Source organism: Chiloscyllium punctatum, chromosome 7 (assembly GCF_047496795.1).
Source record: "Chiloscyllium punctatum isolate Juve2018m chromosome 7, sChiPun1.3, whole genome shotgun sequence".
NCBI classification, from domain to species: domain Eukaryota; kingdom Metazoa; phylum Chordata; class Chondrichthyes; order Orectolobiformes; family Hemiscylliidae; genus Chiloscyllium; species Chiloscyllium punctatum.
Genome location: NC_092745.1, coordinates 101,624,921 through 101,647,785, shown reverse-complemented (window position 1 = coordinate 101,647,785; position 22,865 = coordinate 101,624,921). Strand labels below are relative to the sequence as shown.

The 22,865-nt window shown below is 40.3% G+C and overlaps 1 protein-coding gene across 3 annotated transcripts; it reads left to right on the top strand.

Annotated features, from left to right (window-relative positions):
* Positions 1-6,288: 6,288 nt before the first annotated feature.
* plk3 (polo-like kinase 3 (Drosophila)) lies at positions 6,289-21,564 on the top strand. 3 transcript variants are annotated; one of them, XR_011961165.1, is made up of 15 exons: positions 6,289-6,535; positions 9,197-9,304; positions 11,250-11,366; positions 11,651-11,780; positions 13,354-13,441; positions 13,841-13,936; positions 14,780-14,978; positions 15,557-15,686; positions 16,390-16,499; positions 17,278-17,377; positions 17,810-17,893; positions 18,469-18,637; positions 19,037-19,104; positions 19,332-19,448; positions 19,810-19,965. XR_011961165.1 is itself a non-coding variant. In XM_072574441.1 (15 exons), the coding sequence occupies exons 1-15, from the start codon at positions 6,398-6,400 to the stop codon at positions 20,011-20,013; spliced, it is 1,920 nt and encodes a 639-aa protein (XP_072430542.1). In that variant the 5' UTR covers positions 6,289-6,397; the 3' UTR covers positions 20,014-21,564. The 3 variants fall into 3 exon arrangements, 2 of the variants coding, with proteins under 2 accessions (XP_072430542.1, XP_072430543.1); XM_072574441.1 differs by having other exon boundaries at positions 18,975-19,104; positions 19,810-21,564; XM_072574442.1 differs by lacking the exon at positions 9,197-9,304 and having other exon boundaries at positions 18,975-19,104; positions 19,810-21,564.
* The last annotated feature ends 1,301 nt before the right edge of the window (positions 21,565-22,865 follow it).

Here is a 22,865-nt window from a genome sequence, read left to right as displayed (position 1 = left end):
TGGAATATCGAAGGCTGAGGGGTGACTTTATATAGGTGTCTAAAAAAATCATGTGGGACATGGATAGGATAAAAAACCAAGGTCTTTTTTGTTCCCCAGAGTAGGGGAGTCCAAAGGTAAAGGACATAGGTTTAACATGAAGGGGGAATGATATGAAAGGGGCCTGAGGGGCAACATTTTAACGCAGAGGGTTCTGTATGTGTGGAATGAGCTGCCAGAGGAAGTTGTGGAGGCTGGTGCAATTACAACATTTAAAAGACAACTGGATGGGCAAATGAAGGGGAAAGATTTAGAGAGATATGGGCCAAACGCTGGCAAAGGAAATAGATCGGTTTAGGATATCTGGTCTGCATGCCACGAGTTGGATTGAAGAATCTGTTTCCATACTGTATAACTCTATGACTGTATTTGACTACCTTAAGAGCCTTACTTATAAGAGAGTTCAGTCCTTAGGGCTTCATGTCAGGTATTTCATAGCAGAAAGGCAAGAAAGGAGTGGGTTTGTTTCCAGGGCCAACTCGCCCAAATTCCTGATGAAGGCTTCTTGCCCGAAATGTGGATTCTCCTGCTACTCGGATGCTGCCTGACCTGCTGTGCTTTTCCAGCACCACATTCTCCACTCTGATCTCCAGCATCTGCAGTCCTCACTCTCTCCTCTTGTCACCACCTCCAATGAGGGGAACATTCCACCAACAAGAATTATGTGTAGCTTGGATGCAGTTGAGTAGTTCCTAATGACAATTGTCTACATTAACAGAAACATAATGATCACACCAGAGGGTTGTTGCCATTTTTAGAACGATACCCCAGCACTTTCAATTTTGTCAACAGAGATGAAAATGGGAGAAATTGGGGGAAGTGTACAATTAAAGAATGGTGACGTTTTTCTATGACAAATTCAGAAATTGCTGGAGATACGTCAGAACTGAAGACGGAACACTGGACTCCAAATGTTGATACTACTTTCTATCCACAGTTTCAGAGTTTCTCCAGCAATTTCTGTTTTCGTTTCTGTATTTGTTTCAGATCTTCCGCATCTGCACTTTGTTTTATTTTCATGTTTTTCTAAGCTCGCTCTCTGATATTTTTCTGCATCAATCCTCCACAAGTTAGGAGTAGGCCACAATATCTCGATATGATTCATAAATAATTCTGATTTAATGGATGTCAGCTAGGTAGCAATAGAAGCACTATAGTTTGGGGTGGGAAAAATCAATCGCTATTAATAATTACCTAGTGACCTCAAAGGATATTCTGATTAAAATCTGATTGGCTTCAGCTTTCATACTTCCCGTGGTGAAATAGCATTAATGATCAATGCTGGGACTTGCATCCAAAAAATCAGTGATTCCAGAATTGAGTTGAATTGTTAAAATCAGAAAAAGTCAACGTTTTCTAATGAAAAGGAAATCATTTCATCAGATCTTTTGGCTCAGGCCCAGGCTCTTTGTTAATCACTCGCATAGATTACTTTGTGGAATTCAACTAACAGTCAGTTACAAATATGTCTACTAAAAACAAGAACAATCTACATGCTGATGATGTAATATGAATTAATAAAGGAAAAGATTACGATAAAATTTGTTTGTTTTTTAGATTAGATTACCTACAGTGTGGAAACAGGCCCTTCGGTCCAACAAGTTCACACCAAGCCTCTGAAGTGTAACCCACCCAGACCCATTTCCCTCTGAATGATGCACCTCACACTATGGTTGATTTAACATGGCTAATTTACCTGACCTGCACATCTTTGGAGTGTGTGAGGAAACCGGAGCACCCAGAGGAAATCCACGCAGACCACTGTCTACCTTAATAGAAACATAATGATCACGCCAGAGGGTTGTTGCCACTTTTAGAATGATACCCCAGCATTTTCAATTTTTGCCTTATCCATGCCATTCATGATTTTTAAAAAATCTCCATGAAGCCTCCGTTCTGGGGAGGATTAGCCCCAGCCTGGTCAGCTTCTCCCTGTTGCTCGGACCCTCTAACCCTAGCAGCATCCTCGCGGATCTTTTCTGGGCCCTTTCAAGTTTCACACCATCCTTCCTCTTGCAGGGAGACCAGAGTTGCACGCTGTCTTCTAGCAGTAGCCTGGCCATTATCCTGTGCAGCTGCAGTGTAGCCTCCCGGCTCCTGTGCTCAGTGCACTGGCCAATAGGGGCAAGCATGCAGTGCCTTCTTCAGTATCCTATCTGCCTGTGGCTCCACTTTCAAGGAACTGTGAAGGGATATGGATGGTAGGTGGGTTAGCCATGGGAAATGCAGGGTTTCAGATATTGGGCAGGATGGTCTGGGTGGAATGTTGTTCGGAGAGTTGGTATAGACTCGATGGGCTGAATGGCATGCTTCCACACAGAAAACATTACAATTTCACAAAGCAAACTTATGAACTCAGTTAAAAAAATTCCACTTGAGACCTTTTGTTGAGGATGGACGTCTGTGAAGAGGAAAGGATATTCAATACTTGATTGAAGTCACAAAGAGGATTGATGAGGGCAGAGCAGTAGATGTGATCTATATGGACTTCAGTAAGGCGTTCAACAAGGTACCCCATGAGAGACTGTTTAGAAAGGTTAGATGTCATGGAATACAGGGTGAACTAGCCATTTGGATACAGAACTGGCACAATGTTAGAAGAGTAAGGGTGGTGGTGGAGGGTTGTTTTTCAGACTGGAGGCCTGTGACCAGTGGAGTGCCACAGGGATTGGTGCTGGGCCCTCTACTTTTTGTCATTTACATAAATGATTTGGATGCGACCATAAGAGGTACAGTTAGTAAGTTTTCAGATGACACCAAAATTGGAGGTGTAGTGGACAGCGAAGAGGGTTACTTCAGATTACAACAGGATCTTGACCAAATGGGCCAATGGGCTGAGAAGTGGCAGATGGAGTTTAATTCAGATAAATGCGTGGTGCTGCATTTTGGGAAAGCAAATCTTAGCAGGACTCATATACACTTAATGGTAAGGTCCTAGGGAGTGTTGCTAAACAAAGAGACCTTGGAATGCAGGTTCATGGCTCTTTGAAGGTTGAGTCGCGGGTGGATAGGATAGTGAAGAAGGCGTTTTGTATGCTTTCCTTTAGTGGTCAGGGTGTTGGGTCTGGGAGTTGGGGGATCGTGTTGTGGCTGTACAGGACATTGGTTGGGCCACTGTTGGAACATTGCGTGCAATTCTGGTCTCCTTCCTATCGGAGGGGTGTTGTGGGACTTGAGGGGGTTCAGAGGGAATTTGCGGGGAAATTGCCAGGGTTGGAGGGTTTGGGCTGTGGGGAGGGGGGGAGCTGAGCAGGCTGGGTCTGTTTTCCCTGGACTGTTGGAGGCTGAGGGATGACCTTATAGAAGTTTACGGGATTATGAGGGGCATGGATGGGGTGAATGGGCAAGGTCATTTCCCTGGGGTCAGGCGGTCCGAAACTGGAGGGTGTGGGTTTGGGGTGAGAGGGGAAAGATATAGGGGAGATCTACGGGGCAGCTTTTTCACACAGAGGGTGGTACGTGTATGGAATGAGCTGCCAGAGGAAGTGGTGGAGGCTGGTACAATTGCAACATTTAAGAGGCATGTGGATGGGTATATGAATAGGAAGTGTTTGGAGAGATATGGGCCGGGTGCTGGCAGGTGGGACGAGACTGGGTTGGGATATCTGGTCGGCATGGACTGAAGGGTCTGTTTCCATGCTGTATATCTCTATGACTCTATATCTTATCTTTTCCCTGGAGGAGTCCAGAACGAGAGGGCATAGGTTTAGGGTGAGAGGGGAAAGAAGAAATATTTGTATCATCGATAGTAATAGGTGAGGTGCCAGAAGACTGGAGGTTGGCTAACGTAGTGCCACTGTTTAAGAAAGATGGTAAGGACAAGCCAGGGAACTATAGACCAGTGAGCTTGATGTTGGGGGTGGGCAAGTTGTTGGAGGGAATCCTGAGGGACAGGCAAGGACTGATTAGGATAGTCAACATGGCTTTGTGTGTGGGAAAACATGTCTCACAATCTTGATTGAGTTTTTTGGAGAAGTATCAAAGAGGATTGATGAGGGCAGAGTGGTAGATGTGATCTATATAGAATTCAGAAAGGCATTCAACAAGGTTCCCCATGGGAGACTGGTAAGCCAGGTTAGATCACAAGGAATACAGGGAGATCTAGCCATTTGGATATAGAACTGACTCAAAAGGTAGAAGGCAGAGGGTTGGCGTGAAGGATTGTTTTTCAGACTGGAGGTTTGTGACCAGTGAAGTGCCACAAGGATCGGTGCTTGGTCCATTACTTTTCATCATTTATATAAATGATTTGGATGTGAGCATAAGGGGTATAGTTCATAAGTTTGCAGATGACACCAAAATTGGAGGTGTAGTGGACAGCGAAGAGGGTTACCTCAGATTACAACAGGATCTGGACCAGATGGACCAATGGGCTGAGAAGTGGCAGATAGAGTTTAATTCAGATAAATGTGAGGTGTTGCATTTTGGGAAAGCAAATCAGAGCAGGACTTATACACTTAATGGTAAGGTCCTAGGGATTGTTGCTGAACAAAGAGACCTTGGAGTGCAGGTTCATAGCTCCTTGAAAGTGGAGTCACAGGTAGATAGGATAGTGAAGAAGGTGCTGGGAAAGTGTCCTTTATTGGTCAGAATATTGTGTACAGGAGTTGGGAGGTCATGTTGCGGCTGTACAGGACATTGATTAAGCCGCTGTTGGAATATTGTGTGCAATTCTGGTCTCCTTCCTATCGAAAAGATATTGTGGAACTTGAAAGGGTTCAGAAAAGATTTACAAGGATGTTGCCTGGGTTGGAGGATTTGAGCTATAAGGAGAGGCTGAACAGGCTGGGGCTGTTTTCCCTGCAGTGTCAGAGGCTGAGGGGTGACCTCATAGAGGTTAATGAAGTCATGAGGGGCATGGATAGATAAATAGACAAAGTATTTTCCCTGGGTTGGGGGAGTCCAGAACTGGAGGGTATAGGTTTAGGGTGAGAGGGGAAAGATATAAAAGAGACCTAAGGGGCAACATTTTCACACAGAGGGTGGTAGGTGTATGGAATGCCAGAGGAAGTGGTGGAGGCTGATACAATTGCAACATTTAAAAGACATTTGGATGGGTATATGAATAGGAAGGGTTTGGAGGGATATGGGCGGGTGCTGGTCGAGACTAGATTGGTTTGGGTTACCTGGTCGCCATGGACGGGTTGGCCCGAAGGGTCTGTTTCCGTGCTGTACATCTCTATGACTCTAAGTTGCAACTGATTGGAAATAGTACAAGTTTTCAAGCTGCAACAAATGTCCCCTTCTTTTAGCAGCTTTCATGAGGGAAGACCTCTAAAGAATTTCACCCGCATGAAGTCCCCCACTCCCATCACCCTAATCTGTCAAGGTTAACTTCTTTATTTTGCCCAATGGCTTCAATTCACAATTCGGATCCCCAGGTCCAAATATTCCGTGACCCACTCCTCCAGGTCCAAATGATTTCCAGAATTTCACGCACGGATATTCCTGTCCATCTAACAACGGGCTCCAACTTGATCCTTCAGTCGGCAACTAAACCTCTCTGGAACTTCCAGCTGCTTTGTCATTGCCTCGTTGTTTTCAAAAGTCCCACATACTGTCTTTCATGGTTCAATCTCGGGTTGACTCCTCCGATTTCCCGCTGACTCCGCTGTCTGTCGCTTGATGTACAACACCGAACGTCAATGCATCCCGCACAGGGAAACAGCGAATAAAATGTTTTAGTCACTTAATCTACCGGAGCAACTTCTACAACAGTGTCCAAATTAAACCTAAGCGCGCTTGTGGTAGTTTCCCGACCTCTCGGTCAGAGAGTTTGCTGATCAAACTGATTAAAAATATATACAAATTAACTCAACCAGGTATTGTATCTTGCTTCATAGCAACACAGCTGTGTGTGTTTTGTTCTTCCAACCGGTCGAAATGTGCCGAAGCATTCGTGACATTGAGAAGGGCATGAAAACTGGAGAAACGCATACTGACAATAAAAGATGACTATCGTCACGCGGGCACAGCATCTTTGCCAATGATCTAGCGGCGGTCCATATTCTTTTCCCCCTGACCGAGGCAGAGCGAGGAAACTTCACGTTGTTCCATTTCATCCGCAAATGGCAGGGGTTGCCATACACGCCATTCACCGGCGAGTGGCGCTGCCGGCCGCTGACCGAGGGACCAATCAGAGCGCCGCCTGTCTTTAAGCCCCGCCCCAAGGGGGGGTATCCTGCCGTTGTGACGTCAGGCAGCGAAGTCCCGCGCTATAAAGTAGCGCCCGGGATTCCCTGGCCACGTGTCTGCTCTCATTGTCTCGGCTGTGCCGTAGCAGGCATTAGTGCTGCGGTGGTCCGGGCTTTCTTAAACTAGAACCTATCTCTCACTGCCAGTTATAGTCGTTTGTACCATGAGTTCGGACGTTCAAAAAGCTTCAAGTGGTGGTTGCCTGCACCCTAAAGTTACCCGGGAGAGAACGGATTTGAACCGGATGGTTACCGCTCCCAAGACCGGTAAATGTTACTGCCGAGGGCGGCTGCTCGGAAAGGTACGGTACAGCTCTGTTAGAAAACCTCTTGCCTCGTAGTAAAGCCGTTTGGAAATGCTGCTGCTGTGCACGACCGTGCGTGTGTGCGCTTTTAAAAAAAAACACATGAAACCTCTTTATTTCGCTCCAAGTGTTGAAAGTTTGCAGATTGTTTGTTTATTTTTGTGAACAGCTATCGCCTATTTCTGGGCGCTCTCTCTTTAATTTTCCGAATTCCGTGCTTGGAGTACAGATGTGATGATGGTTATCAATACGACAAAGGTTTCCCGAGGGCTCTTCTATTTAAAACGGTTGTGTGACCTTCATTTTCCTAGCTCACTTCCATGTATTTTCATGGAAAAGGATATTTGATTCATTTTAATTGAATTCAAATGCTGTCCGTGCAAATAACGGGCAAGATTTGCGTGACTGAAACGACAATGAGCGTAGTTGTTTGTGGGGAAAAAAAACCTATCGAGTAATTTATACCTGGTATTCTAGCTGAAGCTTTTTAACCGGTCATTCAGTTGACTGTATCTTGGGAATCGGCTCATTTAACAGTCAGGTGTGGTATAGGCAGCCTATATGTATGAGTATGGGTCGAAGCTTTTAATTATCAGCGTTGTTTCATATTGTTACTGTTTCGCGTTTTAATTTCTCAATGGAAATACTCGATGGAGTTGAGTGGATCATTATTGGGAGGGGGTGGTTGGTGATGGGATGAAATGCCGCTTCAGCGGGCTCCGAGGCTGCGTTTCATTGGTTCTGGCTGGTTGAATTTCTGAATCTGCATGATTCCGTATGACCTCATGTGAATGCTCTCTGCAGGCAGGGGGAAAGTACGGATTTTTTTTCGGGTGGTGGTTGAGAATCTTTCGCCTCCAAGTGGAAATGCACATTGAGGAAGAGTTGCATCCACTCCGTTGCGGCAAGCTTGTACTGCCACGTGTGAATTTCCGCAACTGGAAGCGGAAACCCCCTTCCATCACTTTTATTTTTACATAGGATGAAAAGCATATCTCAGAATATTCCTATTGGCGTATATTAGACGTTTAGACATGGCTGTCTGAGGTGGAAAATAAGAGTAGTTTAATGCTTTGCCTTAACCCGAAGTTGTTATACCACCTGGATTCGAACCTGAAGTTTTCGAGGATGAATAATACCATCAACTTGCATTTGTATAGCCCCTTTCTAGAAACAGTTTAAAAGACTTCAAGATGCATCAGGGGAGCATTATCTGAATGAAATCTGATATTTTTCCCCCTGGGTTGTCTTGCGTTTGAATTAGATGTTCACAAGGTTAGGTTTTAAAATAACTAACTGTAAGATTTTGTTTTTTTATTTGAAGTCCAGGCATGATTTTTAAAGTGGGAGTGGGGTTGTTTGATTAGGCACAAGTGATGAATTGGGTTATGAGTTCAAAGGTTTAATAAAGTCTTAGATTGCTGTACAGATTTGCCTGAGGCAAAAGGAAAATTGTTTGCAACAATGAGAAAGTGAAATGAAAATCCAACTGTAGTCTGGGAAACATGAAAATTGTCATTTTTCTTAATCAATGAAGGAAAATTTTAAATTGAAGATGTCAACTATTTATTGTCTCTTGACTGGGCTGTCTGAATATTGCCATTGTTGATGTTTGTCTTTTAAGTGGCAGATAGCATTGCACCAGCTTCATGGTTTGGAACTTCCCTTGAATTCCCTCAAATCTACCTGCGCGTGTAGGTTGCCTTAGTATCTGACTTGTCAAGACAAAACACAACTGACTCAACGTTAGCACAGTGCTGATGACTCTGACTCTTCTGTATTGCATGAGCCTATTGTCTGATCTAAACTACATTGACTAATTTGCCAAATGGAAAAGTGTGTATAAGTTGACGTTTAATACAGAATAAATACTTGTTTGCATTTAACTGCAGCTTTAGTGATGTGGTCTTGCTCTTAAATGTACACAATATTAAATAGTGGGAGTCAGAATCATAGGGTTTATTAAAGCACAATCTCTTAAGTCCTGGTGTATGCTCACACCAATGTTATTGAAGAGGAAAACAATGTCGTCCCCATCATTCCTGGGAAATTTAGTTGTATTGGGGGCTGTAGGAATGTGTTCTATATAACTTCTGCTTTTAGAATATAGTCTTCTAAGGCATTCCACTTGTTTTAGTATTAATAGTTCAAAAGTCAAAAATGAGGTAAATGAATTTATATGTATACCTTCTAAAAAGACAGTGTAGTCTGGTGTGTATGGTGGATTAGTTGTCAAAGCTTTTCTTTTCAAGAGTAGCTAGTTTAAGGAGCATGCTCATGACGGTAACTGTTTTAATGTATCCACCTGCATAATTCTGTCCAAACTAATGCTTTGCAGTTTTGATTTTTGTTCTGATAATGCAGTTCTTCCACATGTGTATTACTGAAGGTTAGGCAAAAGTGATGACTGCAGATGCTGGAGATCAGTCTAGTGTGCTGGAATAGCAAAGCAGGTCATGCAGCATCTGAGGAACAGGAAAATTGATGTTTTGGGCAAAAGCCTGTTTAAAGGGCTTTTGCCTGTAATGTCTATTTTCCTGCTCCTCTGTTGCCTGACCTGTGCTTTTTCAGAACTATTCTCTGAAAGTTGGCCAGTTTGAGATGAGGAGATTGGAACTGGATTTGCAATCTTACTAATTGTTTTTTCATAATTATTAGGGTGGATTTGCAAGATGCTACGAAATGACTGATCTCTCCAGTAAAAGAATATATGCCGTTAAAGTTATTCCACATTCCAGAGTGTCCAAGCCTCATCAGAAAGAGAAAGTAAGAACTACTTTGTCCAACATCTTTTTTTCTCTCCAACTTAATATATCATTTTGAGGGAATAGTTTGATCTAATAAAGCTCCCTCTTGAAGGGAAACTTATGACTTACCTGAATTGGGAGGCTAAAAGGAGACTACTTAGTTTTAAGATGTATATATTGAGGGGCCTTAATTGGTGGATGTGATGAGCCCTTTTCCCCTCTGACTATGGAGAATTGATTTTGGTAGGAGAATTACAAGAAAGCTGAGGAATTGCTTTGACTTGGAAAGGGGATCTGGGACTCCACTGAAATAGTACTAGAGGCAGAAACCCTCCAACCATGTACTGGAGGCACAGGACCTCCAAGGATATGGACCAAATGCTGGGAAGTGGAATCTGGCTTGGTGGCTTTTTTACAGCTGGTTCAGACAGCATGGATAGACTTTATTTTTAAATCATTCATGTGACATGGGTTTGCAGTTTAGACCATATTTGCCTGTCTCCAGTTGTGGTGGTGAGCTGCTGCCTTGAATAACTTGCAATCCACTTGATGTAGGCATCAAGTTTAAGGGGGGGGAAAGAGTTCTGAGATTATTGACTCAGTGACAATGTTTTATTTTGAGATCAGGTTGGGTGGCTTGACAGGGAACTTGCAGGTAACGCTCCAATGCATTTGCTGCCCTTTTCCTTTTGAAACAGTTGTGGTCATGGGTTTGGATAGTGCTGCCTGAGGAGTCTTAGTGAATTTCTGTGTCTTGTTGATAGTGCACACTGCTGTGAACTGGCAGTGGAGGAGTGTCAGTGGGATCCTGAAAATCAAATGGGCTGCTTGTCTTGGATGGTGTCAAGCTTCCTGTGTTGGAGCTGCATCAAGGAAAGTAGAGTGCTTATCTCTCTGACATGTCCTTTGTGGATGATAAGCTTTGGGAAATCAGGCTGTGTGTAGTCACCCTTGCTCCTCTTACCACCGTAGAGGTATACAGCACTGAAGCAGACCTCTTGGTCTTACTTGGCCATGCTGACCAGGTATCCTAAATTAATCTAGTCTATTGGAACTCTGTTCTCTGGCTGAGTGGCCCTGCAGAACCCAAAATGCATCACTGAGCAGATTATTGCTAAGTGTTGCTTGATAGAATTGTTGATGGGATATTCTCTTCTTTCCTCCATCATGATCAAGAGACTGATTGATAGAGTAGTAATTTCACTGGGTTAGATTTGTCCTGCATTTAATTTTCAGGATATGCTTGCGTAACTTTCTACATTGGGTAGGTTCCATACTTAAGCTGCATGGCTAGGGGGGGGGGGTCAAGGAGAAAGTGAGGACTGCAGATGCTGGAGATCAGAGCTGAAAATGTGTTGCTGGAAAAGCGCAGCAGGTCAGGCAGCATCCAAGGAACCGAGAACTGACGTTTCGGGCATCAGCCCTTTGGGGGAGGGGTCAAGATTGAGTAAGAGTGGGGTGATCTTCAGAAGGGTTGGTGCAGACTCAACGAGGTGAATTGCCTTTTTTCTGCACCCTAGGGACTTTAAAATTCTAATGTCAAGGACCCATAGTATTGGCAATATTGTGCCTTTGGCTGTTTCTGTCATATCACATGGAGTCAATCAAATTGATTGACTATGTTGCAGACTTCATGGAGATGGGATAGTCATCCACTTTGTGCACCTAGGTGAGCATCTTCTAAAGATGGAGAAATGTAGGAGAGTATCTGCATAATTTACTCTTCCAAAAGAGCCTGCACAGAATTGATGGGTTGAATGGCCTTCTCTGTTGTAGTAATTGCTTAACACAACTTTTTTGAGCTTCTGTCCTAAGCATACCAGATGTTTTGAGGTGGGCCTCCTTGAGAGGTCTGTGAATCTTAACTTACCATTTGCCAGGGGACACAACTATATAAATGAAAACATTCACTTGAGCTATAACTACCTCTGCAAGACTAAATCAAGTTTTGTTTTTTATAATAGATTGAAAAGGAAATCGAACTCCATAAATCCCTGTCCAATAAACACATAGTGAAATTTTACCATAACTTTGAAGATGATGAAAATATTTATATCTTTCTAGAGCACTGCAGTCACAAGGTGGGTAGAATTGTGCTGGCAGTCTGCAGTTATACTGCATGTTTACTAGTTCTTTATGCATAAAGTGTGCAAATTTTTGAATCCTTAAATGTAAACTCTATTATCAATTCAATTTTCAACAATAGTTTGAAATTGCTCTGAATATTTAATCTACAATTAAAGTAGATTTTTAAAATAACACTTAGTTGCTATATTCATTTATTAATTGTATTGTTTCTGCTAGTTTAAAACTATATATGGAAAAATCTGTGCAGTTTTCTTAGTGATACTTTGTTGCCTTTCAGTCATTAGCGCACATTTTGAAAGCAAGAAGAACGTTAACAGAGCCAGAAGTCCGGTATTACCTCAGACAAATTATCTTAGGCCTAAAGTATCTCCACGTTCGGGATATTCTTCATAGAGATCTCAAGCTAGGTTTGTATAATCTAAGTGATTTTAGATTTGATTTTTAAAAATTTTGGGTGAATTGTTTTTTTCCTGAAGGGATCAGTTCAAGTTCTAGAATTAGGATCCCCAGTGTAGAAGTAGGCCATTTGACCCATCAAGTCCACACCAACTCTCCAAATAGCATCCCACTCTATCCCTGTAATGCTGCATTTTCCCATGGCTAATCCACCTAGCCTGCACAACCCTGGACACTGAGCAATTTAGCTTGCCCAGCCAATCTACCTAACCTGCACTTTGGATGTGGGAGGAAACCAGAGCACTTGGAGAAAACCCATGAGATGCTGGGAGCAGTGCAAACTCAACACAGTTCTTTGAAGGCTAAGTACTTGCAGTTCACTTTAGTGTTTGTGGCTTGGAGGGGAAAAATTGGTCTGATATCCAATGACTAAGTGTGTGCATCTTAAACTTTACTGTTTTCTTGTTTTTTTTAAAAAAACTTTCATTTTCCATCTCTATTCTGGAGGTGTCACTTTGCATGAACCTGGGCACTAATCTTGGTCAATTAATGACCATTTTGGGTTAGGTAAGGGAATGTGACTAATTCCAGCAAACTAATCCCCATTGAGAATCTTTTATTTTTCTGACCCCCCCCCCCACCTTTTCAGAGACCAATACCTAGAGTCATACAGCATGGTAAGACATCCTTCAATCCAACTATTCCATCTGAACCATGTTCCCAAATCAAACTAGTCCCACTTGTCTATTTTTTTTGCCCTTATTCACTAGCTTTATCTAAATATCTTAGTTGCAACTGTGCCTGTATCCACCACTTCCATTGGAAATTCATTCTCCACGCAAATCACTCTAACAATACCAAAAAGGTGCCCCTCTTGTCCTCTTAAATCTTTCCACCTCCCCTTAAATGTGTCTGAGTTTTGGATTCTCCCTCCTCTTATTGTTGCCCCCCATATTATAAATCTCAAGTCACCCCTCAACATCCTATGCTGCGTTGAAAAAGATAACTCAAACCTTTCATTCCTGGTGAATATTCTCTAGACCCCCTGACCCCATCCCATAATCCATCTTATCACCCTTCCTATAGGAAGGGTGATAAGAATGGTAGACAATACTCCAGAGGCAGCTTCACTAATGTCCTGTACAATCTCTGCATGATGTCCCAATCCAATACTCAAGGTCTGAGCGATGAAGGCAAGCATGCTAAATGCTGCTTTAACGAGTCTGTTCTTTGTCTACATAATGCAAATTTTAATGTACCTGAATGCCTAGGTCTCTGTTTGGCAATATTACCCAGGGCCCTACTCAATATAAATCTTGCCCTTGTTCATTTTACCAAAATGCAATACTCCAATCTGTCATTCCTTGGCCCAAGCTTACTATTGGCCTGAGCCCAAGGAATTGATCAAGCCCGTTATTGTATCTTATGTATTAACCAGAGAAATCAATACGCATTGACTTTCCAAAGGAAGTATAAAGATTTTGGCCTTGACTGATGTTGGTTTTACTGCACTAAACCTGTTTTAGAATAAATGTAATTTCACTGATTGCATGTTTTTGCTAAAACATTTTTGCTTCTATATAGGTAATTTCTTTGTCAATGAGAACATGGAAGTGAAAGTTGGAGACTTTGGTTTGGCAACAAAGCTTCTACCAGTTGACCAGAGGAAAAGGTGTGTGATTTGTTTGAATGAATTGTATGGGATTATGATAGTTGGGACCTGATCGGGGCAGTTGGAGAAGAGATGGTGGTAAGAATTACCAACTGTGTATATTTACAATTGGTCAGTAGCACAAGGAAGCTGTGGTAAGCTGTAAAAGCTAGTACATGCAGTTTGATCTGTCTTTGGAGCACTGATCTCGTGTGGCAGTTGTTCAACCTAGAAATGATTGCTGGATGTGCAGTGCTCTTTCAGGCCTTAACTCCAGAAAGACCAAAGTCCTGCAGAGGAAGAGTGTTTATTAACTGGCTTTGCATTAAGTTTTGACAGTTGAATAAGCTAGACAGGAGTTAAACTCATTTGATAACTATTTATTCTTTATTATAATATTCTGGCTTCCTTCTTTTTCAGGACAATTTGTGGTACCCCAAACTATCTAGCACCTGAAGTACTAAACAAACAAGGCCATGGTCCTGAGGCTGACATCTGGTCTTTGGGCTGTGTAATGTAAGTTGCTTTTTTATTTGTATAGCAATCAGAAGTTATGGAAAAAGTGGCAAACCGCTGTAGATAATTAAGGCTATTTTTAACAGATGTAGATCAATTTGGAGCAGGCATGGGGGTTTATTTGTATTAACAAACCACTACTTCCTGTGCAACAAGCCTCAGTGCTGACATAAACATCAGTTAGTGGTGATGTCAAGCCTGAAATGTGTGAATCTTCAGCAAACAAAAGTCTGGCCTGGCTGACTTCAACATTTTAGACTGTTTTTCTGATAATGCAGCTTTCAGCATCCAATTTTCTAAGCTGATAAATTCCATGGTCTGCATCATAGTTCAGCTCAATGTGCAGGAAACTCACAAATAGCACTTCCTAGTTGTTGAAGCCCTTCTCAAGCAGAGACTAATCTTTTTATTTAGTTAAACTAGCCACTGATACTGATTCCCGATGAAGGCCTTTTGCCTGAAATGTCAAACTTAAAAAAAATTTTTTTCTGCTCCTCTGCCTGACCTGTGCTTTTCCAGCACTACTCTGACTCCAGCATCTGCAGTCCTCATTTTCACCCAGTCACTGATACTGTTGTATCTTGCTGACAGCTTGATCCTTGTTCTTGTTGAGCTCAGTTTGTGGAAATCTGCATATCTGAACAAAGTTCCTATGTAGCACTTAAATCAATCTCTTGTAGAAACAAAACTTGAGACACTTCACACTTTCTTCTTAAGAGCATGAAGGCCTCATTGCAAACTATGATGCAATTGTAAATTGTTTGCTTCTGTTGTCAATTTTACATGCTGTTTTTAAAATGGAGGATGTTGCAGGGATATGAAACTGGTTTCTGTTGTTCATAGGTACACCATGTTGTCTGGCCGGCCTCCATTTGAGACCTCTGACCTCAAGGACACCTACAGATGCATTCGAGCAGTTGAGTACAGCATGCCATCATCTTTTTCAGCTGCTGCAAAGGATCTTGTCAGTAGCATCCTAAAGAAGAATCCAGAACAAAGACCTACACTAGATGCGATTATGCACCATGACTTTTTTACAAAAGTAAGGACACTTTTCTCAGATTGGGCTGATCATACATGGGGAGGGTGGAAAATCGTAATATTGGGTCAGCTGTGTTTGAATATCAGGAGACTGTTGTCGTCAAACTTTTTTAAACTGTTTATACACTATACCTTTTTTGAGCATATTCTGCATTAGTTGCTCTGCAATGCTTCTCCAGTCTTTAATATGGTAACTTTGGGAAAGCTTTTACCTTTTTATAAAAGCAAATAACTCTGTTACTTCCTCTATCCTGTTAATTTGCAAAGGGAATCCTGTTCAGTGACACTTGTCATAGTTGCCTGAGCCACTTGTATTTGTGTATATTTTGAGTATTAAAAAATTAATGACTAGTAATCTTCTATTTTGAAGAACAGGATTTTTGGTTACTTTAGTAATTTTCAATATAAACTAAATGTGAACAGGAGCAGGCTGCTTGGTCCTTTATAGACTTCTCTGCCATTCAATAAGAGATTTATATATAATTCTCAACATAAACCAACTAGAGTATTTGGTTTGCTTTTGGATTTTTCATGTTTATGTAAACATTTTTTTAATCAAGGAATTTTTTTTCTGTGCAGGGCTTTATACCTGATGCGCTCCACCCAAGCAGCTGTTTAATGGTTCCTGAACTGAATATCCCAACTCCCACTAAAAACTTCTTGAAAAAGTTTACTGAAGCTTTGTTTTTTAGGAAAAAAAACTCAAAAGGTTAGTGATATAACGACTTTATATACTGTTAAAATTCCTGGAGAGTTTAAAATTAGACTTTGTTTTACTATTACCATAAGCCTGATTTGCTGGTCACTTGTAGCCATGCAATCCTGCAGCTTTCAGATGGTTAACTGTGGCTGATAGACAAGGTTAAAAGCTTTGTCTGTAGCATCGCTTTTTTTTTTAAATACTCTGGATAACTCAGCTGTTTTTAAATAGTCTTTGTAGACACTTGAGAAGTCCATCATTATATTCCATCCTCTCCTATTGCATGATTTGGGATTCATGTAATTTAAATGGCAAGTAACTATACACTAAAACTTTAATTTTTCCTTCCATATTACATAAACCTACATAAGATGTTGTAATTTGTTCATTCTTTGGAAAATTCATTTGATTCTTGCACCTAGACTCAGCTTTGAAAAGCCATGTAGTCTGTAGCGATCATCATACCATTCCTTTCTAATGTGGAAACTCTTTAGCACTAAAGGAAAGATTTTTATTTCCAAAATCAGTGTTTCTGCTGAATCGTGTCCCTTCCTCTAATGGTTCAGCTTGGCTTAAATCTCTGTGCAAAGAGCTATGTTCCACACAGCAATCTCTTGCAATCTATATAATCTCTTGCAATCTATATTAAATAAATCATCTTGTATAGTTTTTACAAAACTTCTTTAGTCTAAAACTTGCATCTGAATTGCAGATACTAAAACTATTTGTGTGGAGAAGGATGATATTTCCAAGCTTGCTGCAGATCTTGTAAAGACCTCCATCCACAGACAGACCAGCTATAAAACTGAGAATGCAACTGAGGTAAGAATGACAAGACAAAAGTTAATTGAAGCACTCTATTTCTGTTTTTCTTCCTCGCCAGATAAATGGAGTCAATTCCCTTACATCCGTAGTGTTATTCCATTAATAAAAATTTGAGTCTTGCCTCATCTCTTTTTTTTTAAACTCTTGCTTCATTCCAAAATGACCATTCAGGCCTTTTCTCAACTCTTCTTGCCTCTCTAATTGTATTTCTTTGTATTGTAGTAATATTTGCATAATTTGGTAAAGGCTTTTGCATTTATTGAAGTCCAAAATCCAATTGTAGCACCCTAGTATCATTTCATTTCTGAATTGGAAAGCAACAAGAAGTTGGATGCAATTCCTATGACAGGATATTAATCTGTTGCAAATATTGCACAGTTACAACGGCAAATGTCAAGTGCAAAATATCATGTTCTTGAGGTCAAATGACTCATAGAAAATTTGATATGCAGGAGGAGATGAAGGAAATGCGTTCCTTTTTTATGTTGGAATCATTGTGGCTTCCTGCATTTGCACTTAACCTACTTAACTGATGTTGATCGTAACTGTGTTGCAAACAGTTTCCTGTTCTTGCATGAAGTCCTTGATCAGTGCTTTTGGTTCTGTGCAAACACTTCTTTTTTTTGAATTTTCAAACTTGGATGTTTCTAATGATAGCAATATCTTTGCTTCCTGAATATGCCTAAAATATTAACATAACTGTTTAGATGTTTCTGATATTGAAATTCTTTTTTGCTTTCTATTTATGCATATATTTGTATTGTTCTATTCTTAGCCTACATTTCCAACTGGCCAAACAGCAAACACCTTTCCAAGAGGAACTGAAGATGATTCAAAAAAGTTAATCACTGAAACAGAAGGTGCTAATTACGAAAGTGAGTTGGTCACTTTATTCCTTTCTTCCATAGCCAGAAGTGCTCTGGCACGCCAGTGAATGGCACCACCAAATCCTGTTTTTTTTTTTGTTTTTTTTTTTTGCTCTTTAACCACAAACTAGCACCAGTAAATCACCATCTAGCTGTACAATCTTGGCTCAGTTGACTGGACAGCTGGTTTGCAATGAGTGACACAATAGCAGTTTCCTGCACCAGCAGCGGTTGTAATGAAGGACATACCTCAACATTTTTTTCCCACCCCCGTGGTGGCAACCCTCTGGTTAAACCTCATGCTAATGAGTGAGCAGCCTCATGGTTTGCTAAAACTCTGGCCACTTTAGCTTTGTAATCTACCAATTGAATTACATCAGAGTCATAAGATCATTAACTGAAATATGCCCTGGATGTTGACATTATTGTTTTATTTTGTAGCTGCTGAAGATGGGTCTGTAGCTCAGCAAATGGCAGATGCTGCTTCCCACGTTCTCGAAAGCTGTCTTTCAGCCATGCCATCAGGTACTTTTTTTGTCTGTCTGTATTTGCAATTCCAGTGAAGTTTAAATAAGTCACTAATTGGACACAACATTTTAACAACCTCTCCCTTGTTTTTTCAGAAAATAATTCAACCCCCCTTCTCTCTTTTTTTTTCTCCTCCTCTTTTTCCCCCCCCCCCCCCCATCACTTTTTATATTGCACTATTTTCTATTTAAACATTTGTCTTGCATGATAGCAAGTAGTCTTTAAATAGTCTCCTAGAAAGGATCATATCCTTCTATTATGTAATTTTATAGCCAGTAAATTGGTACTAATTGCATATGTCAGAAGCCCACCCAGCATTAATAACCTGAATCTCAATTGATTTGAGGAATTTTTGTTTGCCAGGAAATGTTCCCTTCTAAGTTTAAGGGAACTTTTCTTTGCAGTCATGAGGGAATGATTCACAAAGTGTCCCAGCTTGATGCTTGTGTGGGCCTGAATGCTCCCCCTAAATTTCCAGTGGACAAATATTCTAATAAACCAAAGCTACTGAACTAGATATTTATTGTGTTTTTCATTAGTCTAGATATATAATTGTGTTTTTTCTTTTGCAGTGAAAAAAAGCCCAGTTGGACACAGCCTACATAGGTCCAAACCCTTCTTGTGGGTTACCAAATGGGTTGACTACTCCAATAAATATGGATTTGGTTACCAGTTGTCTAATCGTAGCATTGGTGTCCTGTTCAATGATGGAACTCATATGAGTCTCTCTACAGACAGGAGGTGAGTCCCATCCCTAACTTAAATTGTAAACCACTTGCAGAAGATCTTCTGCAACCTCTTCTCTATTCAGCCCAGGTACAGAGAGTCCTAATGGAATGAATGTAAATGTTAGCTTTGACACATTGCTGGCATCTAACTTTCTTTTTAGAACCTTTTTTTCCCTCTTTCTTTCTCTTCTCTTTTCTTCCCGCCCCCCGCCCCACCGAAGCATGTGTTCATCAAATTTTACACTGCAGCATCAGATTTTTTTGCTTTGTTGTCGTCTGTCTGTGTGGAACTTAATTAAGCATGATTTCCCAGATACTGAACTTTCTCTTTCCCCTCCCTCTTTTCACAGGAGTGTGTATTATTACCTCAATAACCACCAGCATTTTTCCTTCTCTGCCTCTGCAATTCCAGAGCAGCTAGTGAAACAGATGACAATTGTCCAGTATTTTGCCAATTACATGGAAGAAAACTTAATGGAGGTGAGATATGCAACAGCTTTGATATTACTGCATACCAAAACTCCCAAACACTCTAACAATTTTTTGTGATTACCAGTTTTTAAATCAGCTAAAATTCTCCAAACTAAATTCCATTCTAGATCTCATAAACTCATCATGCTTTGTTAGATATCAATATTTAAAATTACATCAATATATTGCAAAGTTCAAAGGAAAAATGATTACATTAGAATTTAACTTTTTTGCAGGGAGGCAACTTGCCCAGAACATTCCTTGAAGGTTGTCATGATCCATCTTTGTTCCTGTTGCAGTGGGTTAAAACTGATCATTCCCTATTGATGCTGTTCAACAATGGTACTTTACAGGTAAACTTCTTTCCCAATTAAGTTTGGTCTATCTAGTTAAAACTGTCTAATGCTATTTCCTTAGCCAATTCCTCCTCTTTATCCTGTACAACTAAATTTGCCATTGAGCATAATGAATCATATGCTTTGGGCTGCTGGAATCTGAGTTTTTTCATTTTCAGTTTATTAAATGTTAAATATTACTCCCCATAAACTCATTCAGAACAAAGTCCTGTTCTGAAACAATAAGCACTGTAAATATCTGTCCAGTGATGTAACCACCTCCTGATTTTTTTAAAAACTTCTGTCCCCAGGATTAGAATGATTGAACTTTGTACACTAATATTATCAAAGTATTAAAGTTTGTTTTTTGTCTTAACAGGTTAACTTTTATCATGATCACACAAAACTCATTCTGTGTAAAGCTGACCATTCTTATCTACTTACTTATATCAACAAAGATCGTGTTGCCTGCACATACAAATTGAGCACTATAATGGAACTAGGCTGTTCACAAGAACTCCATCATCGTCTGACATATACACTGAAACTGTTGCAACAGCAACAGAAGGCAAATCACATATGAATCAATCACTGTTTTGAAGAGGAATATAACATTACCTCTACTATGGACTCTTGGTGCAAACTATGAACCACCTGGCAAGAAAAGCTGCTGTTTATTTTGGAGGTGTGGAATCTGAAGTCAGACTATTTGGTGGTTTATAATCTTGTCTGTTTTAAATGTCACTAATGAGAAGGATGTGTTCACATGTGAACTGTTGAAGTTATTTTTGTTTTTTTTTCCCACTCCCTCCATGCTAGAATTTGAAGAACTTCAGTGGGAAGTGAAATTTGCCACAGCTTCCTAATTACACCCTAAAATTGACTTTTATAAATTTAAGCTGCTGTTCTGGTGCAGCAAAGGTTTTTCAAAATCTCCTCCTGATTTTACTAGTATGGAAAGCAAATCTTTATCTCCCACTTATTGCCTGGCAAGCTTTTAACTACTTGGTTTTGAGTTTGCTAAGTCTTCAACCTCTCAGAAAAATATGCTTGGTAAGAATGTTTCAGAATGCAGTGGGTCCAGATCCATTTCAAAACTGGCTAACTCAGGTCAGATTATGTTGAAAATGCTAGCACTGGGAATGGCAGATGCTTATTGCAGATGGAGTGCAGGATAATCCATTGTTCATTCTGGTCTATCCAGATCTTGATAGAATGGATCAACCTACTTTGATTTGGTTCCTTAGTGCCATGAACAGTGTTGCTTTTCCCTTTAATGAAAGCAAACTCTTCTCGATTTTAAACTAATCTGTGTACAGGCTTTGGTTACTGATTTTTATTTTTTAAAAGCTAGGTTCGAAATCAAAATCCTGGTTTGATACATCTGTGTAATGACCTGCATTTTCTGATTACTTCTGACTTTTGTACTGCTTGTTTTAGATTTGTATGTCTGGCAACAGCAGTCTGCTCTGTTCCAGTAATGCTTTTTTTGTGTGGGGAGTCTGAGGATGAGATTTGGTTATTGGTTATGACCAGCCTGGTGGCTTTTTCCCCCAGACTCTATACAGACTAGATGTACAGCTTAAGATAAATTTTTGCAACATGGAACCACAATTCCTTTTATGAAGTGAGACTAAATTCTTACACTTAGCAGTACCAAAAAGGCAATTGTAGCTGAGTTTAATTATTTTAACTACTTTTATTTTTGCCAGTTGATGGTTGGGAGAAGTAAGACCTCCTAGTATCCAGCAGATTAAAACAAAAACTTTTGTTTTTATCCCACTAGTGTTCCTGGAAATTTGTTTCATATTAATAGAAAATTTATAAAGTGGAAAACTTAAAATTACTTGGTCTTCCAGGGTAGTGGAGCAGGTGGTACAAAATATGGTACAACTGAAGAGTTAAATCTTAACATTCAGCTCATTCCTTATCTATGCCTCTGGTGAGGTCTCTAGATTCAAAAGTATTTAATAAATTTGATCTTATTTATGTTAATGAAAATATTGAATGAGCCTATTTATTTTTGTATTTATTATTTATTTCCTTATTTTTAAGGATAACAATGCAATTAAAGTTGTGAAAAAGGAGTTGTAAGACTCTCAATTATCAAAATAAAGTTCTTTTTTTCTTTGAATCTTTGTTTCCATGTCCTTGTGCCAATGGCTTTAGTTTTCAATGAGCATATGCAAACCATATAAATGTGGATATGTAACTTGTTCTGAGCATCTATGGTGGTTTTTGAGTGGTTAGAGAAGGACCAAGATTTGCAGCGTCTGCGATTCCTCACATCTTCTGTGTCCCCTTTTACAATGACTAGAAAAGCTGAGAATCAAAGGGAAATTCCTGACCAGATGAATACATAAGTGACTTTTTTTTAAAAATGGAGTAGCCCTCTGTCAATACCTAGTATGAGGTAGATGGGAGACATTTCTCCCAATCAGGTTTGTTTGCACTACTTTTCATCCATAGCATAGACACACTATGTCCATTTGAAGAATTAGGAGTAGAAGGAGGCAATTCAGCCTTTTGAGTTGTCCACTGTCATTCAACATCACGCTTGATCTGATTTCAGCTTCCCTTCTGGCTCCCCATAGCTTTTTATTTTGGTCCTACTTTTCATCGAAACACATCTATTTCTTGATTCCTCTTCCCACTGCATGCTGCGTCAGTGAGTTCCACAGATTCTCAACCCTCAAAAGTAATTGCTCCTCATCCTGGTTTTGAACCAACTTCACTCTGACCTCCCTTGTTCAAAGTGCCTGACAAGGGGGATTGTGTGCTCACCCTAAATACCTTTAGCATTTTGTTATATACTTCCAGGTTACCCCCATTCTTCCCTGCCCCCTACAGGCTCCTGTCACAATAAATTGTAATCCCATCCTTCAAATAAAAGCCAAGATTCCATTTACTTTTATATGCTGTACCTGCATACCCACTTTCTGTAATTCATGCAGGACAGCCATATCCCTCAGCACTGAGGCCCTTTTGAATCAGCTTCACTTTTAAATTTTCCCTTTTCTTTTAAAAAGAAGAAATTCCAGCCAAAATGGGTGACCTCTCATGCACACTTAAACTCCATCTGCCAGATATTGGTCCATTCTCCTGGTCTATCAATATCCATTGTAAACTCTTCACCTGCTTTCCTACTTTATTTTAGTATACCTTTAATGATTTAATGTAGTGGTCTTATGTCTGTTTCATGTAACTCTGACTCTAAGACTTTCTTTCTAAGTACTGTTCCTGGAAATCTCAACATTTTTCTGTTAGGCCTTGTCCTTCAATTCTCAGCATACCTTTTCCATAACTGTAAAGCAAAAGTATGTTTGAAAATAGACATCAGCAGAATAAAAATTGAACTATCTACACCCTCCAGTTTGTGTTTTTTTTTGAGGTATGAGCAAGGAAAGAATCAATCAAGCAGTTGATCACTTGCTG

Coding starts and splice junctions, on each gene's coding strand:
- plk3 (XM_072574441.1), top strand. CDS start 6,398: ATGAGTTCGGACGTTCAAAAAGCTTCAAGTGGTGGTTGCCTGCACCCT. Junction 6,536..9,196: donor GAGGGCGGCTGCTCGGAAAG/GTACGGTACAGC, acceptor CATAATTATTAG/GGTGGATTTGCAAGATGCTA. Junction 19,105..19,331: donor TGGAAGAAAACTTAATGGAG/GTGAGATATGCA, acceptor ACTTTTTTGCAG/GGAGGCAACTTGCCCAGAAC.